The sequence below is a fragment of the Gossypium arboreum genome, chromosome 5 (assembly GCF_025698485.1).
Source record: "Gossypium arboreum isolate Shixiya-1 chromosome 5, ASM2569848v2, whole genome shotgun sequence".
Classification (NCBI taxonomy): Eukaryota; Viridiplantae; Streptophyta; class Magnoliopsida; order Malvales; family Malvaceae; genus Gossypium; species Gossypium arboreum.
The window spans coordinates 27,379,793-27,401,267 of NC_069074.1; the positions used below are offsets into that span (position 1 = coordinate 27,379,793).

At 31.2% G+C, this 21,475-nt stretch overlaps 1 protein-coding gene across 3 annotated transcripts; it reads left to right on the forward strand.

The window, feature by feature from the left end:
* Positions 1-3,342: 3,342 nt before the first annotated feature.
* On the forward strand, positions 3,343-14,052 carry LOC108453652 (carboxypeptidase SOL1). Of its 3 annotated transcripts, none has more exons than XM_053028940.1 (15): positions 3,343-3,761; positions 3,867-3,942; positions 4,028-4,123; positions 4,319-4,349; positions 4,477-4,533; positions 5,421-5,516; positions 6,255-6,377; positions 7,396-7,500; positions 9,182-9,228; positions 9,853-9,978; positions 10,136-10,238; positions 11,805-11,867; positions 12,053-12,136; positions 12,942-13,005; positions 13,541-14,052. In XM_053028940.1, the coding sequence occupies exons 1-15, from the start codon at positions 3,716-3,718 to the stop codon at positions 13,846-13,848; spliced, it is 1,425 nt and encodes a 474-aa protein (XP_052884900.1). In that variant the 5' UTR covers positions 3,343-3,715; the 3' UTR covers positions 13,849-14,052. The 3 variants fall into 3 exon arrangements, with proteins under 3 accessions (XP_052884900.1, XP_017607377.1, XP_017607376.1); XM_017751888.2 differs by having other exon boundaries at positions 3,344-3,635; positions 3,873-3,942; XM_017751887.2 differs by having other exon boundaries at positions 3,346-3,635.
* The last annotated feature ends 7,423 nt before the right edge of the window (positions 14,053-21,475 follow it).

Sequence of the window (21,475 nt, forward strand, 5' to 3'; positions counted from 1 at the left end):
AAATATAGTTTATATATTCTAATTAAATTTTATAAATAATTAATATTTATTGTTTAAAATATTTAAAATTTATATTTCATATATTAAAATATTAACAAGTTATAATAATTTTTTATATTCTTACTAAAATATAATACAATTAACTAATTTGAATATTATTTAAATGCATATTTGTTATTTGATAATAACATGTTTAAAATAATCATTTTATTTTTCAAAAGCATTTTTTGACAGTAATTCTAAACACTCAAATCTTAAACCAAACTTTTTAAAAGTACCTTTTAAAAACATTTTTCCACAATACTTTTCAAAAGTATTTTTCAAAATTATTGCTTAACTAGCCCTTAATCAAATTTCTCATTGTATCAACACTAACATCGATAAACTTGGAGGCCAAAGTATCAACATATGTCAACACATTAATATCAACATATCATCAAGTTTCCTTTTCTCTTTTAACAATTTCAAATCTATCAAAATATCAACATATGTCAACACATTAATAAAATGTACTGGTAATGACCCTGTCATATTGTCATCACACCATTAATGACAGATAGCGACTCACTTTCAATAACCATAATGTAACAAATCAATAATTTTAGTGACCATATAATAGTTTTTAAAATTTATTGACTAAAAGATAATTTAAACTATACATAAGTGACTAAACTTGTAATTTACCTTCTAAAAATTGCATAACAAACAAAATAGAATTATAAAAATATTGAATTCCTTTTTAATAAAAAAAGTTTTGAGGCTTCATTAAAAATCAGTTAAACTCTTGATAAAAAATCCTCATAAAATAATTAAAAATCAATTAAACTTTTTATCAAAATAACATCTAATTAAATCATTTAAATCAATAATTTCACTTCATTAAATCTTGAAACATAGTTTTCGATCAAAACTCTTGATAAATAGATAAGTAATAGCTGACATGATAACTGAAAGTTGACGTGGTGGCTAACATGGGAAAATGATGATGTGATTGTAGACGAAAGAACTTTCACTCAATTACAAAACGCTATGTGTCAAGTTAAAATTATTATGGGTCAAGCCAAAATTACCTTGAGGAAAAAATAATTTTATATATTATATCATAATTAATTTCTCTATTTTTGTCAAAAAATATTTTCTCTAATTAATTTAAATTAATTAAAGGGTAAATAATAAAATTTATATGATCACTAATTAATAATAAAATAATAAAATAATAATATTAAATGATTATTTTATATCTAATTAGCTAAAATTAATAAGGGATAAGTAATAAATAAAAGAAGGGTTAATGTACTATTTGCCTCCCAAAATTGCATCAAATTATCACTTTAGTACTTAAAGAAATTTTTTATCACTTTGATACCTGAAGTTTTCAATCCATTATCGGTTTGCTCAGTTGTTAATGACGTTTAAAAAAGGGCCACGTCACCCAAACTTTATTTTCTAGAAATAAAATTAAAAAAAAGGGAAAATGGGAAAACCATAAAAGAAAGCAAAAAAAAAAACTGAAAAATTCTTATTTTCTTAAAACCATTAAAATATATAGAATTATATAAGAGTCCCATAATTTTAAAAATATTTATTTTTATTTTTAAGAAAATACATAGAACACAAAAAGATATAAAATACAAAAATTATTAAGCCAGTTCAGAAAAATCTAAAAAATAACAAATCAGGAAAAAATTGAAACTTATATAAAGTTTCTAGAAATAAAAAATAATACTTTTCTGTTAAAATATAATTTTTTTAAAAAAGTCGAAAATACAAAAGTGTAAAAATTCAGAAAAATATAAAAAAATATAAAATAAGAAAAAATATACAAAACTTTGCTCAGAAAAATATACAATTTTTATCACTTTGCTCATAGCGTAATATAGTTTTTAAGATTTTGAATATAGTAATCGATTTTAAAGATTTCCATATAAAATAAAGAAAAGGACAACCAAAAGCACACTTTTTTTAATTTTATATTTTCATTCACATATTTTAAAGCTTTTCATATTTTTCTGAATTTTTAATTTTTTGAGATTTTTCTGAATTTGTTTTCATAATTTTGTAATTTCACCTTTTTTTTTCTAATTTATGTATTTTTAAACAGAAAATATATATTTTAGATTCTGGAAATATATAACTTTCCATATATTTTCATTTCTAATTTGTTAAATTTTTTGAGATTTTTCTGATGTGTTTGACACTTTTTTTTGTATTTTTTTCTCTTCTTTGTGTTTTATGTATTTTTAAAAATAAACATACAAATATTTTTAATTTATGAATTTTATATAATTCTATTTCTGTTTTTTTGTAAAAAATTGAATTCTTTTCTAATTTTTCTGATTTTTAAATTTATGTTTTGGAAAACAAAGTTTAGGTCACATTTTTTAACTCCATTAATGATGGGAGTAAACTGGTAACGGATTGAAAACTTCATGTACTAAATTAATACAAAAAATTTTGGTACTAAAGTGATAATTAAATGCAACTTTGAGGGGCAAATAGTATATTAACTCATAAAAGAATTTAAATTCTTGTAGCACAATCAAATGAAGAAATTAAACTTGGCATATGCCTTTATCAATTATAGAAAAACCTGTGTTCCAATCTAGTTTAACCATTATAAAAGTTGACGACGGAAATCGTTATTTTATTAATTAAAAGTGTCACTTAATAATTGAGTGGTAAAAAAATAATTTTGAATAATTTAGCAATTAAATTATAATTTTTAATTAAATGATAAAAAATATTCCGTAATTTTGTGACTAATATTTTCAAAATTAAAATAGTTTAAAATAGTAAAAGTTTTAAAACATAATAAAATGTATATTTCCTATTAAATTTAAATGGTTTAACATAAAAATAAAAGATTTTTCATATTTTTCATACTTTTTTAATGAATTTTTTAAATCTTAGTTATAAATTATTATTATTATTTCAAAATTATGAATTATTAACAATGTTTCAATTTTATTGATGATTAACTTTACTTGATTTACTCGATAATCAACAACAAAATTTAAACATTATTAAACATAATTAAACATTATTTTTTATTAAATTCATATTTTTAATATTGAAAATATATTTAATAAAAGGTTAATATTTGATATATTGATAGTATTCTTTTTATTTCATAATTAACCTTAAAAAATTATTATATTTCTATTTATTTTTAAATATTTATTTTATATATTTTACTATATAATTATAAGACACTTGTTAACTCCTACTTTGTTTAAAATTTACTAACAGTACACCAAATATTATGTTAAAATTTAGTTAAAAGATAAAAGTCAAATTGATGAAAATGTAAACATCGGGGCTAAATCTGATATTATGCATTTAAGTTATTACAAAATAAATGGGTTTAGCTCTCAAATCAATGATCCAAATCCATTAATCATTAACTTGCGTTCATCGGTCTTTTGTCTCTCTCTGAAGAGCGTTAAGGAAGCGATCGAAAACTAAGCTGAAGCTCAGCTTAATGTCGCATCGCATTATTTGTTAATATTATTCCGAATAAAGAGAAAAAAGAGAAGGAAAAATGAATCTCAAATTTTGTATCCTTTTCTCATTCTTTGTTCGCAATGTAATCGCCAGAGGCGGCTATCGCAGCACTTCTTTATCTTCAGCTGCAGGTCCTCTTCTCTCTCTTTGCTTCTCTTTACAGCTTAGTAGTTGAGAATTATGGTTCCTAATGTTCTTTTCTTTTTGATCTATGTTGCATATACAAGTAAATAAATTTACGTTGTTAAGGAAAAAAAGTAAGCCCCATGATCTTTTGAATTTTTACATGGTTTGACCGGGATTTTCTTTCTGTGTTTAATTTACAAACGATTGATTTTTTCCTAACCCAATTTTTTATATAGATTTAGGGTTTGAAAATGAGAGTTATGCCGGTTCTGGAAGGCATTTGATCGAGGAAAACCAGTCTCACCACCCGAGGTGTTTTTTTTTTCTTTTTCACTAATAATTGAAGTTTGAATAACTTTTTGTGTTTTGTGAGTAATTTGAGGTGTTGTTATTACAGAACTGATATTGCTCGTGGCTACATGACTAACTCGGAACTAGAAAGGGCGGTGAAGGAATTTGGGCGAAGATGTAGTCACATTTCTAGAATATACAGGTGATTATTTCTGTTTTTTTGCTTTTCTTGCCTATAATATTTTCCGATTTTTATGATGGATTTAAGTAGGAATTTTCTCATTAAAGGAATGGATAGTTTTGTGGAATGAATGGAGCTGTTTAGTGTTCCATGGAGGTTATATACTGATTGGTTCTTTATTACTCTCTTTGAGGGCATTTTTGATTTTGGGATCAGTATTGGAGAAAGTGTGCGTGGTTTTCCACTGGTAATAGTTTTGTTTCAACTTGCTTCTTTTTCTGTACATACATGTTCGCAATTATTTCCTAATGATTTTTGTTACACTATTGTGAACCATTTGTGTTTGTAAGTGTTTGGTGATTCTTTTTGTGTAGTGGGTGATAGAGATTTCTGACAAACCAGGCCAGGAAGAGCCTGAACCTGCATTCAAGGTAAATGATTTAGTGCTCTATTACCTATGCACCTGCATGGTTATGCACTGTTTTAATTAGTGATTGCTAATTTGGTTTCCTATTTTGAAGTTCATTGGGTTTTTGTGAATATTTAAATCAAATGATGATTGTTTTACAAAAGCTTCCCTTTTAACATGGCTAAGGACTTAGGAATTGAATTGAAGAAACTAATAAAATAAAAATGGAGGAAAATGAAATTTGAGATGTTGAAATATTAGAAGCTTTTATCAGGGGAAACAAATATATATATATATATATATATACATCTTGCAGTTATAGGATAAAGGATTTATAGTTAACCTGGTAGTATAGTACCTGAAGTTAGAAAACAAAGTACTAGCATCAATAGAGTGTTACACAATTACAGTAAATCTTCTCAAGGACCATGTTATCTTATATGTGTTCAAGGAGGAAAAAGTATTGGGTATAGCAATTCTGGAATCTAATTTGAAATTGAATTATGTTTGAAGAAAGTTTCAATAGTAAAGGTTTAAAAAATGTGCACCAAATTTTAGACCTTTCTTTTCACATTTCACATTCTCTGATAAATTGTATTTTTCTCTCTTCAACAGCTTTCTATTGTTCATTTTTATTAAAATGTACCCTGTTTTTTTATCAAGTATTACACCTATTTTTGTGACAATTATGGAGAATGCGAATTTCTGTGACAATTCTTTTCCACCCTAGCAGCATATTACGTTCTTCATATTTTCTCAAATGGTGGTTGGAGACTTAGAGTTTGTTTTCCTTTCTATTTCATCATCATGACTCATTTTTTGTTCAAAATGTAGTTTATTAACTGCTATTAAAGGAACTATTATTATGTTTTCCATGGGTCAACTCACCTCATTTGTTTGAAATTGCAGTTCATTGGTAATGTGCATGGTGATGAACCTGTTGGTCGTGAGCTTCTTTTGCTTCTTGCGAATTGGATATGTGACAACTATAAGAGGGACCCATTGGTATTTTTCTATTCCTTTTACTGCATGTAAGTGTATTTCTTCTTTTTTCTTGCATGATGTTGTGAATAATATTTATGTGCCTTTTTCAGTGTTTTCTCCGTAATAATTCCTGGGTTTAAGCACTGTGGTTTTTTTACTTATCATCATACTTCATTCGTGGGTTATTTGTTGAGGCTTAATGCTATTTTAAGATACTTTATTTTATTTTATTTTCTAGTTGTTTCTGAGACATTTTAGAGACACCCCCCTCACTCCATGGACATTGGAAGAAGTGGTTTGCTTGAGAACTGAATCATACATCTGAATAACTATAAGACATTTTGTATTTGCATTGGGTAATATATTCTGATGTCTTTGACATATTTAATCAATAGAAAGGTTGCAGGTATGTCTATACACACTTTATACATAAAGAAACACATATGCAGTCGTGTGAGTGATCCATAAGGCCCAGCCCACTATTTATAATGATTGCTTTTTCTCAGTCAAAAAGACAGTTGATTCGTCATTCACTCATTCCATAAAATGTTGGCCTTCTTTATTATGGCCTTCCCAATTTACAAATATTACTTTGATAATACTATTTGATGATTTCTATCAATTAGGTATGCTTTCTGTTTATATTTGTCTGGTTAAGCATGTACATAACATTCATTTTTCACAGCTGCTGTAATTTTATGACCCTTGTCACATTATTTTATAAAATTGCCTAATCTATAGTATTTGTTGATGGTACAGGTTGACTTGATTGTTGACAAGGTTCACCTTCACATACTTCCATCAATGAATCCTGATGGATTTTCTTTTAGGAGACGTGGTAATGCAAATAAAGTTGATCTAAATCGAGATTTTCCAGATCAGGTAACTCTATTGCAATATTGATTTTAAGTTTGAGGCATTTGATTTCAAGTTGAACCTTATAGATCACAAACAAATGGATCTTCTAAGACTGGTATATATCTAATGTTGAAAGGTGTATTTTGGTTTTCTTCAACTTCATCAACAAGTTCAAGTTAAAAAAATCCTAATTAAATCTTTGGTGTTAAGGATTATGCTCTTCCCAAATCAGAATTGATAATTTGTAGGATTTATCATAGTTCCATAACGTCTTGCAGGAAGGTGGTATGCAGACTAAATTAGGAAAGCTATGCAATGGTAAATAAGATTGTTGAAACTCCATTCAGTACCTCCCATTTTCTATTCAACTTGACATAATAATAAATGAAATGTAAAAGTTCCTTTTAACAATACAATACAAATTTCTATGTTGCTCCTTATGACCTTAATATATGATATAGTTATATCAGTTTTTTTTAATTATGGAAACCTTTGTGCTTTCATATTCGTAGATAATCTTCTAACATGTAGAATTTAATAAAAAATTCAGATTGCATTTTCTCATTAAAGATAGCATTGGCAGCATTATCCACATTCCTATGATTATTTGTTTGGTTTTTTGTCATGAAAGAATCTAAAATGTGAAAGCACATTTTGGTATCATTGGATTGATTGGGCAGAGTTAGAAACTTGAAATCCAAGGTTGATTTGAGATCCTAATTCTTAGGGTCAGTGTTTAATTTTTCTTTTTCATGGTAATAAAGTTGTGAGTGGTGTTATTATTGCTAGCATAAATTTTGTTTGGTTTATAACATTAGAAAGGGATATGTTCTGTATTTCTATTCATCCAACTCATCGAAAATGATCCCAACTAAGAATTCATTTTTAAGGTCAAAATTTGATTGGATCCCGTTGTTCATATGTGCATTCTTTTAGTTTGATAATCATTGTATATTGCCTTCAGTTGCTCTTCATTCCTAGGTTTTATTGGATTTACTCCCATTCTCCATATTAAATGATCATGACTATTAAAATCTGCCAGTTCTTCCCTTGGAATAATAATGAGGATGCACGACAACCTGAAACAAAAGCAATTATGAGTTGGTTGAGAGAAATGCGTTTTACAGCATCTGCAAGTTTGCATGGGGTAATATTTTGTTCTCACTTCTCTTGTTGTGTATTTATTAAACTCAGAGAGTGCTATTGTTATTGGATATTGACAATAGCTGTTACTTTTTCCCTGCCAGTTTTTAGATTGTTTCAATGTCTTGGCAAAACGTTGTAAATGACTATATTTGAAGATAAACATGATAGGCATAGAAGATTTAATTACAAATGATAAGAGAAGCTTCACTTCATCATTTATCTTTCTTGGCATCACTTTTATTTCCCTTTTTGAAATATGCAAAGATGCTTCTGTCACCCAACTCTATCTTGTAAACTCATACATATATGTATGTGTATGTATGAGTTGCTTTGAAAGATAACTTAAGGGTGTGTTTAGCATTGTTTCTCAAAAGCACTTTTCTAGCCAAACCAGCTTTTGAAGCCATAAGCAATGCTAAGCAGATAGTTTTTCAAGCTAAACATGCTTTTAAAACTAGGTTTTTAAGTCAACTCAAAAAGCTAAAATTTCTAGCTCCTGGCTTTTGGAAAATCATGTTTGAGCTAAATTATCTATTTCCGCTCATTCTCTAGCCTGGCTTTCAGAAACTTATTTTAACTTTATAACATCATTTCTAAATAGACATTTTATCTTTTCAAAAGCACTTTTTGATAGCATTGCTGACTACTTAAATCAAAAAGCAAACTTTTCAAAAGCAATGCTAAACTAGTTGGAAGTAAATGCGTAGAGAGTCAAGACTCCATTCTGTAGATCACATTAGTGTTGCATGCAATGTACCTCTTTATTGATCCGACTCTTCATTTTCTTGACATTCTCTTGTCTAGCACCCAAATATATATATATATGTGAGTTGCTTTGTGAGAGAAATTAACTACTAATTGGAAGTCAATGCATAAAGAGCAAAGACTCCGTTCCGCAGGTAATGTTAGTGTTGCATGGAGTGTACCTCTATATTGATTCGACTCTTCATTTTTCTTGAAGTACCCTTATCCAACATCCTTGTCCGACACATTTCAGACATGGGTATGGGGATATTACCCTCCAAAAACATGAAAAAAATAAGAAAAAATTGAACAGACCTATGTCGGACGCATACCGATATCCAACACTCAAACTCGAGTCAGAGTAACATAAATTTACTAGAGTATTTATCCAACGGTAGAATTCTGTGTGAGGTGCCCAAAGTTAGGGCAATATGAAAATTTTAGCTAAACTGGTAGTAAAATTTTTGAGGGCTGGAGATAATGTTTGCAAAACTGAAGAAATGGCAAACTAAAGCCTGATGCCCCTTCATGTACATGCTGTGGCCCATCTATGTTTTATTGTTTGGTAAATATATGCCTATTCTTATACTTTAATCTTTGATTTAGGCTCTGATTTATTAATGCTTTTTCTATTTGCTGTTTCCTATTCATTTTTTTTTCTTTTTACTGTATTGTCTTCTTGCAAAAATAGAATAGAAAAGTATCAACCAAACAGAGCCCTAGTGAGAGTGAGGATTTAATTCTAAAGTTTTCTTATCAATTTTAGATTGCTGGCATTCAGATCTAGTAAAAGTTTATACCTTCTAATGATGTACATGGTAGTTCTGTCTCATTACTTCAAAATATCTGATATTGATGGAATGAGGCTATGAATCTGATCTTATTTGGTATACAAGAAACTTAAGGGGAGGAGCCTATTAACAATTCATTTTTTACAGGGTGCACTTGTTGCTAACTATCCATGGGACGCCTCTCTGGATAAAAGGTGATCCTTCTTCATTATCAGCTTTAAAATTGCAAAGCTGCACCTACAAAATTATTCAAGCTCCTTGTAGCTCCTGCCTGTTATTTAAATATTTTTTTTAGGCATGCTAGACTATCAGGTGTTATATCTAGGCATTTTAGGCTTCAGCTTAATTCATGTTTAAGTTATATTTGTCTAATTCCTTTTTAAGCAAGCAATTTAATTTCCTTGATTTGGTTATTAGATGTTCATAAATGGATGTTTCATCAGTTAAATGATTATAGATTGCATATTTCCATGACATGGTTTACGAGCCTTGTTTCACTTCAATTCTTTTTCTTTGCCAATGTCAGCATATATGTTAGTTATTTAAATTGTAATACAATCTCTAATAACTTCCTGGTTGACTTCACCATGATCATTTCTGCAATAATGAATGGTTGTAGCCTTGTGGATCCCCATATCTTTTGTTTAATTCATAATGAGTTTCATTTGTCATAATGTTACTGTTAGTAATGTGACTCTTCTACATCTCTGCACCTTAGGAACAACATAAAATCAATTCCTTTTGTTATATTAATGCAAACTGAATCTTTCAAATGCAATGCTGGACATAGTTTCTGATATTTATATGTATTAAATCAGGAAGAACTATTATGCATGTCCTGATGATGGAACATTCAGATTCTTGGCAAGCATATATAGCAAATCTCACTATAACATGTCTTTGAGCAAAGAATTTGAAGGAGGCATTACCAATGGAGCAGCCTGGTAAGCAATTTGTTTGCTGATTATGATCAGAGAAATTGATTACCTTACAAACCATGCAACTTTTGTTCATCTATGTTTTGCTTTCTATAGTCTGTAATATTAGTCCACTTTTCATAACTTCTCCTGTTATGTAAGCCAGTGATTCAACTTAATGCAGGTACCCTGTATATGGTGGCATGCAAGATTGGAACTACATATATGGCGGTTGTTTTGAGTTGACCTTGGAGATTAGTGATAACAAATGGCCTAATGCCAAGGAGGTTAGAATAATGTCTGAGCCATCTTTTAATTGATAACAAATGACCTTGGATTAGGGCTTGCATCAAGCTTCACTGTATAATTATATTCTATACCAGTTCTGGTTTTTTCTTCTTTTGGAGGAAATCATTGTTGATGTGATTGTTGAAGTAACTCATAAACCTTACTTTCTAACCTGTACTTTATAGAACTGATTTTTAAGGAATGATGTTTAATTTAAATCTAACCCCCAAATAAAAGAAAAAAAAAGAAGAGAAAACCCAATTGAACGGGAGTGGAATCACTTTAGCATTCATTATGGTTAGCTTGATTTGTATACTTTAGTGCACTGACCTTCTGAAAAGGTGGAGGCCTTTTCTAGTTTTCTTATTTTTTATTATAAAAGTTTAGTGATAGAAAGATAGGGAGTCATACTTTTCACCTAGCGTTCTTTGCTTCTTAACTCGGTCACATCACAGGAGAGTGCCCCTTCTTTATGCTTATCTTGTAATGAATTCTTTTTTTCCCCTCAAGATCCTGCTAAATCCTAAAATTTAGTTATTTTAAACTTGCTCTAGCTCAGAAATTGTATGCAGATGTGTTGCTTTAGATAAAAAGGACCTCATCACTTTCTTCAACATTTTGTTATTTCTTATATCTTTTATGCCAATGTCTCCTTTGTCCTTTTCTGAATTCCCTTTGCCTTAGTCTTTTCATACAATATCTATGTCTATTTTTTGGTTTTTCTTAAAATTCAAATTTCAGGTAATAGTGGTGTTTTTCAAAGCTGTTTGGAGTGATTGTTCTTAATTTGAACCCTAGGCATTGAGATGTAGAATCTTTAATGTTTCTTCCCATGGTTTTCTTAAAACCAAGCAATTAAATACTTTTTGAAGGTGTTTTGATGCTATTTTGTGGAGCATGCTTTTTGGATGCGGTAAAGAAAGTTTTAAAACTGCTTCATTTTTCATAAGATTGTTTTAATTGTAGGAAATTTATTATGGTGGCCTTCTACTTTATTCTTTTCAATTGGCGCCTTATTGGTTCTTTTATTTATCACGATGTTGTCAAATATCAAATCCCTTTTATGCTGATACTGAAGAATATCAGAAATTATTTCGCCAAATTATCTCTGCCTCTATGGAATTAAATTAGGTGTTTTGGTCTTTGTAGTGTCTTGTCAATGTCCCTCTTTTCAGCTCTCTCGTAATTGGCAAAAAACTAATTAGCAAGAATAAATGCTAATACAATAACTATGAAATAGAAGTGGAACACTTATAGTAGTTATTGTTGCCCTGTTCTTTTTTTTTTTTTTTTTTACTTGAAATCGTTGCCTTATTCTGCAGATGCTTTAAGTAACTTTTCTTGGATATGCATGATCATTTTTCCATTTTTATTTTCTCTCTCTTAATATATGAACCTTGTTGGTTTTGTATCTTCTCAAGTATATAGTTCTTGGCTCTTGGCAGCATTCCGTTAACTTATTTTGATATCAGCCTGTTTGGAAAGTTAATTTAGATAGTGTTCATTCTTGTTTTTACTACTTCTTGTTGCCTTTTTTCATCTTCTTTTCTAATTGTAATGTGCAGCTTCCTACCATTTGGGAGTACAACAAAATGAGCATGCTAAATCTTGTTGCAAGCCTTGTTAAGGTACTCTGCAGTTTGGCTTTAAAAATGTCCGGTATTGAAAATTGAAATAGATTTCATTTTCTTTCTGCATCTTTTTTGTGTAAAAGAATATTTTTCAAAAATCTATCTTATTGGAGGCATTGTGGATAACAATCTTAAATATTCAACAAACGAATCATTGATCTATGCCACTTGTATATTTTTAGACAGGAGTTCATGGAAGGGTCTTTTCTTCAGACAGTGGAAGGCCATTGCCTGGGTTGATCACAATCAAGGGAATAAATTACACGGTTTGTTCATATATATATATATGCTGTCATAATACACAGACATCTCCTTATTAACCATATTATTGTCACAGAAATCATAGTGTAAGGATTCTGATTTGGAATGTATCAGTTTATTCACTGGCACTAAAGGAGAGCAATTAACTGTCTTGTTGAAGTCACTTTGAATTTCGTATATACTATGATCACTGAGAATTCATCATTTCTCCCTAGAATGGAAAATTTTAATCTGCTCACATTCGACCTGTTATATGAGAACATAGAGCATTTTTGGAATTTGTGAAGTTCACTTTTTCCCGGTTTAGGATGTAATTTCTGAAGAATTTTGTGCATAAAGAACTTGGATTTACCTTGAAGATATTAATCATAGTTCTGTTTTCCTTTATTTGTGGACCTGTTTTGCTTAGTAGACCACCTAATACTTTGCAGCAATCATCTTAGGAAAAGTGAAAATGTGTTTTGATATTTTCTTACTTCCATATCCATGCTTCACATCTTAAGCTTCTATCACCCTTCTTGTTAGGGAGCTCCTTTTTACCAAACAGCAATTGCTTTTTCTTTGCTCTTTCTATATGAAACATCAATTGCTTTTGATATGCCTGGATTTTATTCTTTTCTGAGATACTTGTAATAGAAGTATCCATGCTGCTTGTGCTTATATTTGTTTTTATTTTCTCCTTTGATCATCGTAAACAAAATACTCATTCTCGCTGCTTTTATAAAATCTTGACATGATTAAATAATCTGGTGGTCTTGAGTTGTAGCGTTCTTTTAATAACTTGTATCTTGGTGCCCCTGATCATGACAGGTTAAAACTAGCGGGACATTAGCAGATTATCATCGGTTACTCGTTCCAGGAGAGAGATATGAAGGTATGAAATTTTTTAGTCTCAGTGTGCATTGTTCTTTTCAGTGATTGTTAGTAATGCAAGAAATTTCTAATGATCGCATACGCATGATTAGAAAAGAAAAATGAGTAGTTGGTTAAATCATGAGAATAGCAAGGTGCTGCTGAAGAGGGTTTAAATAAGGCTTGCATTTGGTTTTTGGAGCTCGTTGAATACTATGTTACTTGGACTTGAATGTGTTGGACATGGGTATGTTAAATTTTTCCCACGATTCTCTTGTACTTGGAGGGTCTTCAAAGGATCATATCCCTTTACTCATGTCCTGGTAAGTGTTGGACATGAGTGCCAATCATAGGTACTTAAAAGAAAAACGAAGAGTTAAAGCAATATAGGTTAAATATATATTGCGAATGTTTTATGCATCTTTTACTGATTGTTGAGCAATAAGTCCTTGCCGTTTTTCTGGGATATTGGTTTGATGGCAGGCCTTTTTGTAAATATCCCATTCAATTGAGCAAATAACTACCTCTATGTTTTAAACTGATGAATATGCTTGCAGTTATGGCTACTGTGCCTGGGTATAAATCAAAGGCCACACATATTTGGTTGGAAAAAGAAGAAGCCACAAATGTAGACTTTATTCTTGATCCAGAAGTCTCTTCTGATGGAACTTTACTTCGTAGTATTTATGATTGTGGCAGAAAAAGCCGGCTCCTTTCAATAGGGTATTTCTGGGGAACTCACTTTGAAGTTTATTTGGTCTTGATTGTTGTCCTAGCATTTCTATGCTTTTTGCTGACACGGCGAATAAAATCCAACCTTTTAAAACAGCGATCGCCACCTAAAAGGTCAGTATTGACAGTATGACCTCACTTAAAACTTGTACTCTTGCATTATGATCGATAAATTAAATAGAATATCTTTTTGCTTGATTGTGCAACTAGTATATTACTTGTTTGAGTTTACTATCAACCATTCCTTAGATTACTTATATTGCAATTTTCTACCCGCACATAATTTGTACGGATAATGATAATCAATGTGATCCCCTTTTTTTCCGACAAAAGGAAATGTATTGTTGAAGATTATTGTAGTTCCATTTTTGTTCTGTATGGTTTTTAGCAGTTACTTTTGTGTTGTGTTGTGTTGTGTTGTTAAGCAATGTGATAATGTGTCTAGCCAAGCTATATTACTCAAACTAGTGTAAGTGTCAAGCATGGATATGTTCGGCATGAGTATGTTCATTTCTTCCCCCAAAATGTTCATATATCTGGAGCGTCTTTGGAGAATCATGAAGTGTCAACATACTTGCCAAGTATGCCCTATTCATTATTATGTCTGTCCATTTACTTTCAATTACTAAAGTCCACTTCCTTCTATTTGGATATGAAAATTTAAAAAATAGACAAAATGACAGTGGGAAGTATTATCCTCGGAATAAGAACGTGGCTTAAGTAGTCAATTCAATATCTACCCTTAGTTCGGGTCAGTAAACTGTTGGGCCAAAATTGAACCCAGTAAAACATCTCAGAAGCACAATTGGTGTTTTTCACTTATAATAAATCAATATGATAAATTTAATAACACAATATATCAACAATCAATTCAAGCCATTTATAGCATTGCAAACAAAAATCATGAATTGAGACGTACAAATTTTTAGATGGAAAATCCAGGGCAAAAATCGCGAGAGAGTCCACCAAAAGCTCAAAAACTCTTGTTACAAAATTACAACACAAGGTTAGTGCAAAAGAATATAACTCAACAAAGGGTATGAGACAACTGAGATCCTTGAGTCTACTAATCGATTTAAATGGACATCAGATAACCCTAGCTTAAAGAGTTGATTAAAATTACACTTGGTAAACAATACTCTCTCCAACTTGTTACACCCACATATAAAAATAAACTAAAGCGTTATTCTGTTGCCCCTAAAACATATATACACATACACATAGTGGGACCTATGTGGTCTACGTCCAACAAATATCCCCTTCCCTTTACGGGGGGATGTTTGCCATACAAACGATTGAGTAATAAGCTTTAAACTTTCTTTTTAGTAAGATTTTAGTCAACATATCTGCACCAGTATTATTAGTGTGAATTTTTTTCAAGTTCTAACAAATTTGGCTTGAGAATTTACCGCATGCATTAATACCTTACATCAATATGTTTTAGACCAAGAACGAAAAGTTGAATTCTTACCAAATAGCACATTGACTACCACAAAACAAGACATATCTCTCTTGAGCAAAGCCGAGTTCTTACACAAATTTCTTTATCCAAAGAAACTTTTTGCACATCTCGGTAGTTGCAATAAACTTAGACTCAATAGTGGATAAAGCAACACATTTTTGCAATCTAGATTGCCAAGCCTTTGCTCCTTCTGCAAAAATGATCAAGTAACCCAAAGTGGATTTTCTCGAGTCAATATCTCTGATCACATAAATTTGTGTAACCAACTAGAATGAGTTTCTCATTGTCAAAACAAAGTTTAAAATTGAAGGTGCCTTGGAAATATCTTATAATTCACTTCACTGCATTTCAATACTCTCTCCCTGAATTAGAAATAAACCGACTAACTGTAGCAACTGCATAGGCCAAGTCTGGTCTCGTGCATACATCAAACTACCCACGGCTGAAGAGTAAGGAACTTTCCACATGTTTTTCTTCTCTTCCTATGTGGAAGGACTTTGTTTGACACTCAACTTGAACTATATGGTAAAGAGAGTACTCACCATCTTTGTTCTATCTATCCATATTAAACCTTTAAAGTACTTTCTTAATGTACCTCTCTTGTGATAACCATAACTTCTTGGCCTTTCTATCACATGTTAATCTAATGCTAAAAATTTACTTTGCTGGCCTTAAATCCTTCGTCTCAAAGGATTTACTCAATTCTTGTTTCAGCATGACAATTCTAGAAGCATTATGACCAACAATAAGCATATCATCAATATAGAACAATAAAATAACGAAATCATCAGTAAAGAATCTCTGAACAAAAACACAATAGTCAGAAGTCATTGTCTTCTTGTAGCCATGCTCCCCTATAACAAACTCAAACATTTTGTACCATTATCTCGGAGCTTGCTTTAAACCATACAAGCTCTTCCTCAATTTGCATATATTCCTCTTTGCCTTGTACAGCAAAACCCTTTAGTTACTACATGTAAAGCTCTTCTTCTACATCTCCATGAAAGAAAGCAGTTTTCATATCCATCTGTTCAACCTCTAAGCTATAATAAGTTGCCAAACTCAATATAGTTTTGATAAAGAACATCTTTATAACTGGAGAAAATATTTCAAAGTCAATCCCCATTTTTTACTATAACCCTTAATGACCAATCTAGTTTTGTATCGTGGAATTCAATTGTCTTCTTACTTCAACCTATAAACTTACTGATTTTTCAAAACTCTTTTTCCTTTGGCAATTTCACCAACTCAAAGATATAATTGTCATGCAAGGATTGGAGTTTATCTTTCATCACTTCAACCAACTGATCTTTGCATTCACTCTCCGTAGCCTCTTTATAACACTCTGGATCTTCCTCGTCGGTTAAAAGAACATACCCATCAGAAGAATACCTTACGAAAATCATCGATCTCTAATTAACTCCAACGTGAAACTAACGGTGGAGCTATAAGTGCTTGGTGTTGATCATTTTCAACCTCATCTATAGGAGCATTAAAATCAACTATACCTTGTTAGTCATAAATGTTAACTTCTTTCATATCATCCTAAATAGGATTTCATGAAGAAGCTAGAGGAATCAGATTCATTTCAAACAAATCATCACTATTTTGTGGATTCATATTCTCCATCTTATCAATTTCTTGTTCCTAAAAAAGAACCACATATTTGCTTCTTACAAGTCTTCTTAATCGAATCATACGACCTATACCTAAACTCATCATGTAACACCCCTACCCTGTATCCATCGCTGGAATAGAGTTACGAAGCATTACCGAAATATACAGATTAAGTAAACAGGTATTTTATTTTATATAGTATTCATGTCAGAAATCAAACATAAAGTCCTTTATATGAGCCTTCGAGGTCCAAAACATGCATTAGAAACGAGTCGGGACTAAACTGGGTACTTAGAGAATTTTTCGCAAAATCTCAAAATTTTTCCTAGGTGCATGGGTCACATGCGTGTGTGGTCAGGCCGTGTGGTTTACACGGCCAAGGAACACGCCCATGTCTCAGGACGTGTAACTCTCTGACTTGGGTCACACGGCCAAGCCACACGCCTATGTGCTAGGTCGTGTGTAAATACATGGGCATTCTGTTTTGAAATTTTAAAGATGCAAGGGACACAAGGCCAGATCACACGCCCATGTGCTAGACCGTGTGTCACACAATGCTAAGACACAAGACTGTGTCTCTGGCCGTGTAGACGAAAATAGGCTATTTTTCAAGCCATATTTCTCACCTCATTTTGTCATCCCCCTACACCAACACTTTAACACATTCACAATCTATTATAGGTCAGCCAACTAAAAATCAAGTCCTATACATGATATAATACCTCATATAATCAAGTATACACACCTACTTAAATTTCCAAGTTCACATATATGCATATCTTATCAAATATGCTAACTTAACTCAATCATCAATATGTCAATATAATTTCTATCAATAAACCAATATCAAACACATACCAAACATATCCATCACAAGCCATTCCAATGGCTAGTTACAATTAAAGCATTTATATGCTGATATTGGCCAATTAACCTATACATACTATTATAACCATAATTGATTTACCATATATATACCGAAATGAGCTGATGGATAGTGTGAGTGATCTCCGCCAAGCTTCCAATCCAATGAGCCTTCGAATTACTATAGAAAAGGGAAAATAAAACAAAGTAAGCATGAAATGCTTAGTAAGTTCTTATAACATGGTAATTAACCAATTTGATCACAAGCCCTAGAACATGTCTTTATCATCATTGTTAGTCATATATTTCATTCAAATATCAAGAAATATGTATAGGCTCAACAGTAATCATATTTCCATATAAATATGCTTTCCACATCATGTATTCATATAACATATACAAATAATATCCATGTATTTCAAGTACATTTTCATAATAATTCGTCTCGAGTTCAGACTATTTCATGTTGGAACTTTGCTCATTAAATCAATCGAAATGTCGATGGTTACACGGGTAGTACGATCGAGGTGTACAAGTATATAATCATAGATGAACATATTCATCAAACAAATTCCATGTTCATATAGCATTATCTCATATTTCCATATATCATGTATTATCCTTTTCATGTATTTCAGGCAGATACTTGTAATAATTCATTTCGTGTTCATATCTTCTCATGTCAGAATTTTTCCCGTTGAATTTTATTTGAAATATCAATAGATACCTAGGTAGTACACTCGAAGTGTACAAATTAGTAATCTGTCAATTTATATTTGGGAGTGCTCATTAAAGCACATAATCGGGAAATCCTTTCTCGAGCCATATAACAGGAAGCTCACAAAGAGCCATTAATCGGGAAGCTCATAAAGAGCCTTTTAGGAAGCTTATCCGGGTTATATAACGGGAAGCTCATACAGAGATATAATCAGGAAGTTCACATAGAACTTTTAATTAGGAAGCTCACAAAGAGCCTTTAAACGGGAAGCTCACAAAGTGCCATTAATCAGGAGCTTTAAATAGCCATATATCGGGAAGTTCAAGCTAGCTATATCAGGACGCTCACAAAGAGCTGCGTTTGTGTCTATAATATATGCAGGATCACAACCGATCATACAGTAGGATGCTCGCAAAGAGTTGCGGTAGTCCGCAACACATGCAAGATCACCACCGATCAGGATGCTCGCAGGAACCATATAACGAGAAGCTCGAAAGGGCTTATAACGGGATGCTCGTAGGAGCTGTGGTGTGTCCGCAACACATGCAGGACCACAACCAATCGGGAAATCCTGTATCCATCGAATTCCATTATTCAAACGAGATTTAATATTTATCGGGCTTTGTTGGATATGTAACCAATTTCATATATTTGGCATTTACACAATTCACATACACAACATTTAATTCAAGCATATAAATATACACAATTTAGTTGCACGAACTTGCCTCGACAAATGTTCGTGTACATAAAATCTACTAATCCGACATTTTCTCTTTCCTCGTTCTAACTTCAAATTTGATCTATCTGAATCTATATGAAAGAATTTAACATTAATTAATGTTCATTTCAATTCAATTCACATCTTAGGAAAAATTACCATTTTGCCTCTAATCTTTTAATTAACGATGATTTCATCTTTAAGCTCGAAAAATGAACTTCATGCAATTTAATTCTTATTCCAAGCCTAGCCGATTTTTACAAGTAAAATTTACAGCCCATGTATTTTGTAAAATTCAAAAATTTTCCATGAATTTAACATCTTCCCAATTTAGTCCTTAAATCATAATTTCATCAAAAATCCCTTTAAAGAAGTTATCTATTAATAACCTTTCATTTTCTACCATAAAACTTCATAATTCATCTATGTTCATCCATGAAAAAATCCTAGTACCTTGATAACTTTACAAATTAGTCCCTGAGATAGCTAGATTAAGCTATTACGATCTCAGAAATATAAAAATCATTAAAACCGAGACAAGAAAACATACCTAATTGATCAAAGTAAGCTTGCTTGAGCTACTTTCTCTTAGCTAAGGTTTCTATGGAAATAATTGGGGAAAGATGATGAAAAAGATGATATTTTCATTATTTAATTAATTATCATCTTTTATTTTTTTCACTTTCCAATTTCATCCTTTTTTTTATTTTATTTTCCATGGATGAATCATCATCCTTAACCACTAAGCATTTTTAATGGTTTATTTGTCATATAAAGACCTCAAATTTTGAATTCCATAGCTATTTAATCCTTTTAGTTATTAGGACTCAACTTTTACACTTTGTGCAATTTGGTCCTTTATCAAATTAAACATGTAATCGATAAAATTTCTTTACGAAATTTTTATACGACATTACTATCATACTATAGACCATAAAATAATATAAAAATAATTTTTCTTCCGAAATTAGATTTGTGGTCCCGAAACCACTATTCTAATTTTACCAAAAATGAGCTATTACACATCATGACAGTAACTAATAAAGATACATTGTCGAGTCTTGGCATCTAAATTAGATTGCTCATCTTTTGGAACATAGACAAATTCTTCGCATTCAAACACACGCAGGTGATATGACACGTCTTTACCAAATCAAACCCTATATAGTACATCATCCTGCAAAAGAACACTAGGAGATAGATTAATCACATGTACAACTGTATACAAAGCTTCAACCCAAAAGATCTAGGCAACTTTGTATATGAAAGTAAACATTTGACTTTCTCAATCAATGTCCAGTTCATTCTCTCCGACAATCCATTCAACTTTAGAGTCTTCGATAGTAAATATTAAATAGTCTTCTATACTTTCCACCATTATCGATACGAGTACACTTTAACTTCTTCCCAATCTCTCTCAGATGAAGCTTGAAAGTGCTTGGATACATTAAGTACATGGTCCTTTCTTTTCAAAGTATAAACCCAAATTTTTCTTGAATAGTCATCAATGAAAGTCATGAAGTAAAGTGTGCCACCATGTGACCTAACCTTCAAGGGACCACAAACATTTGAATGAACCAATTCAAGCAAATTTAAATTTCTTGAAGGTGGGTGATGCTTAAATGAAACTCTTATCTGTTTTTCAACTAGACAATGAACACAATTCCTCACCATAGTATTCTTCAAACCTGAAAGTTGATTCTTCTTGACCAAACAATTTAGCCCTTCTCACTCATGTGACTAAGTTGTCTATGCCACAATTTTGTTGGGTCATCATCTTCTGTCATATTCACCATACCTCGAGAAGTTAAAGCCTGCATCAAATATAAGTCCCAACTCTTCTTCCCTTAAGCCACAACCAATGTGAATTTAATAATTTCCACGGACCTTATTGAAAGTGTTATAAAAACCATCATCATCAAGCTTTTCTGCAGAAATCAAATCTAAATGAATATTCATTGCATACCTAATATTTTAAGTGTCATATTGTTAGTGACCAAACTAACATCTCCCACACCAACAACTTGCACCAAGCTATCACTACCTATATTCAATACCCTAAAATTGACAAAATTATAATATGTGAAGAACTTCTGTGACGTGACATGAAGCGTAACACCAGTATCTATCACCCAACTAGTCTCATCGTATGATAGATTAATCAAATTCTCATTACAAAGGACTAACAAATCATCAATAATAACAGTAGTAACATGTTCGAATTTCTCATTATCTCTTCTTTATTATTTATCACCACCGCATCTATTCTCTCTATTCCACTTGTAGCAATACTTCTTGATATGGCCTTTCTTGCCATAATTGTCACGGGGCTGACCTTTAGTCTTACAATCCGTTTGGCCTTAGGCAATTTCTTCACT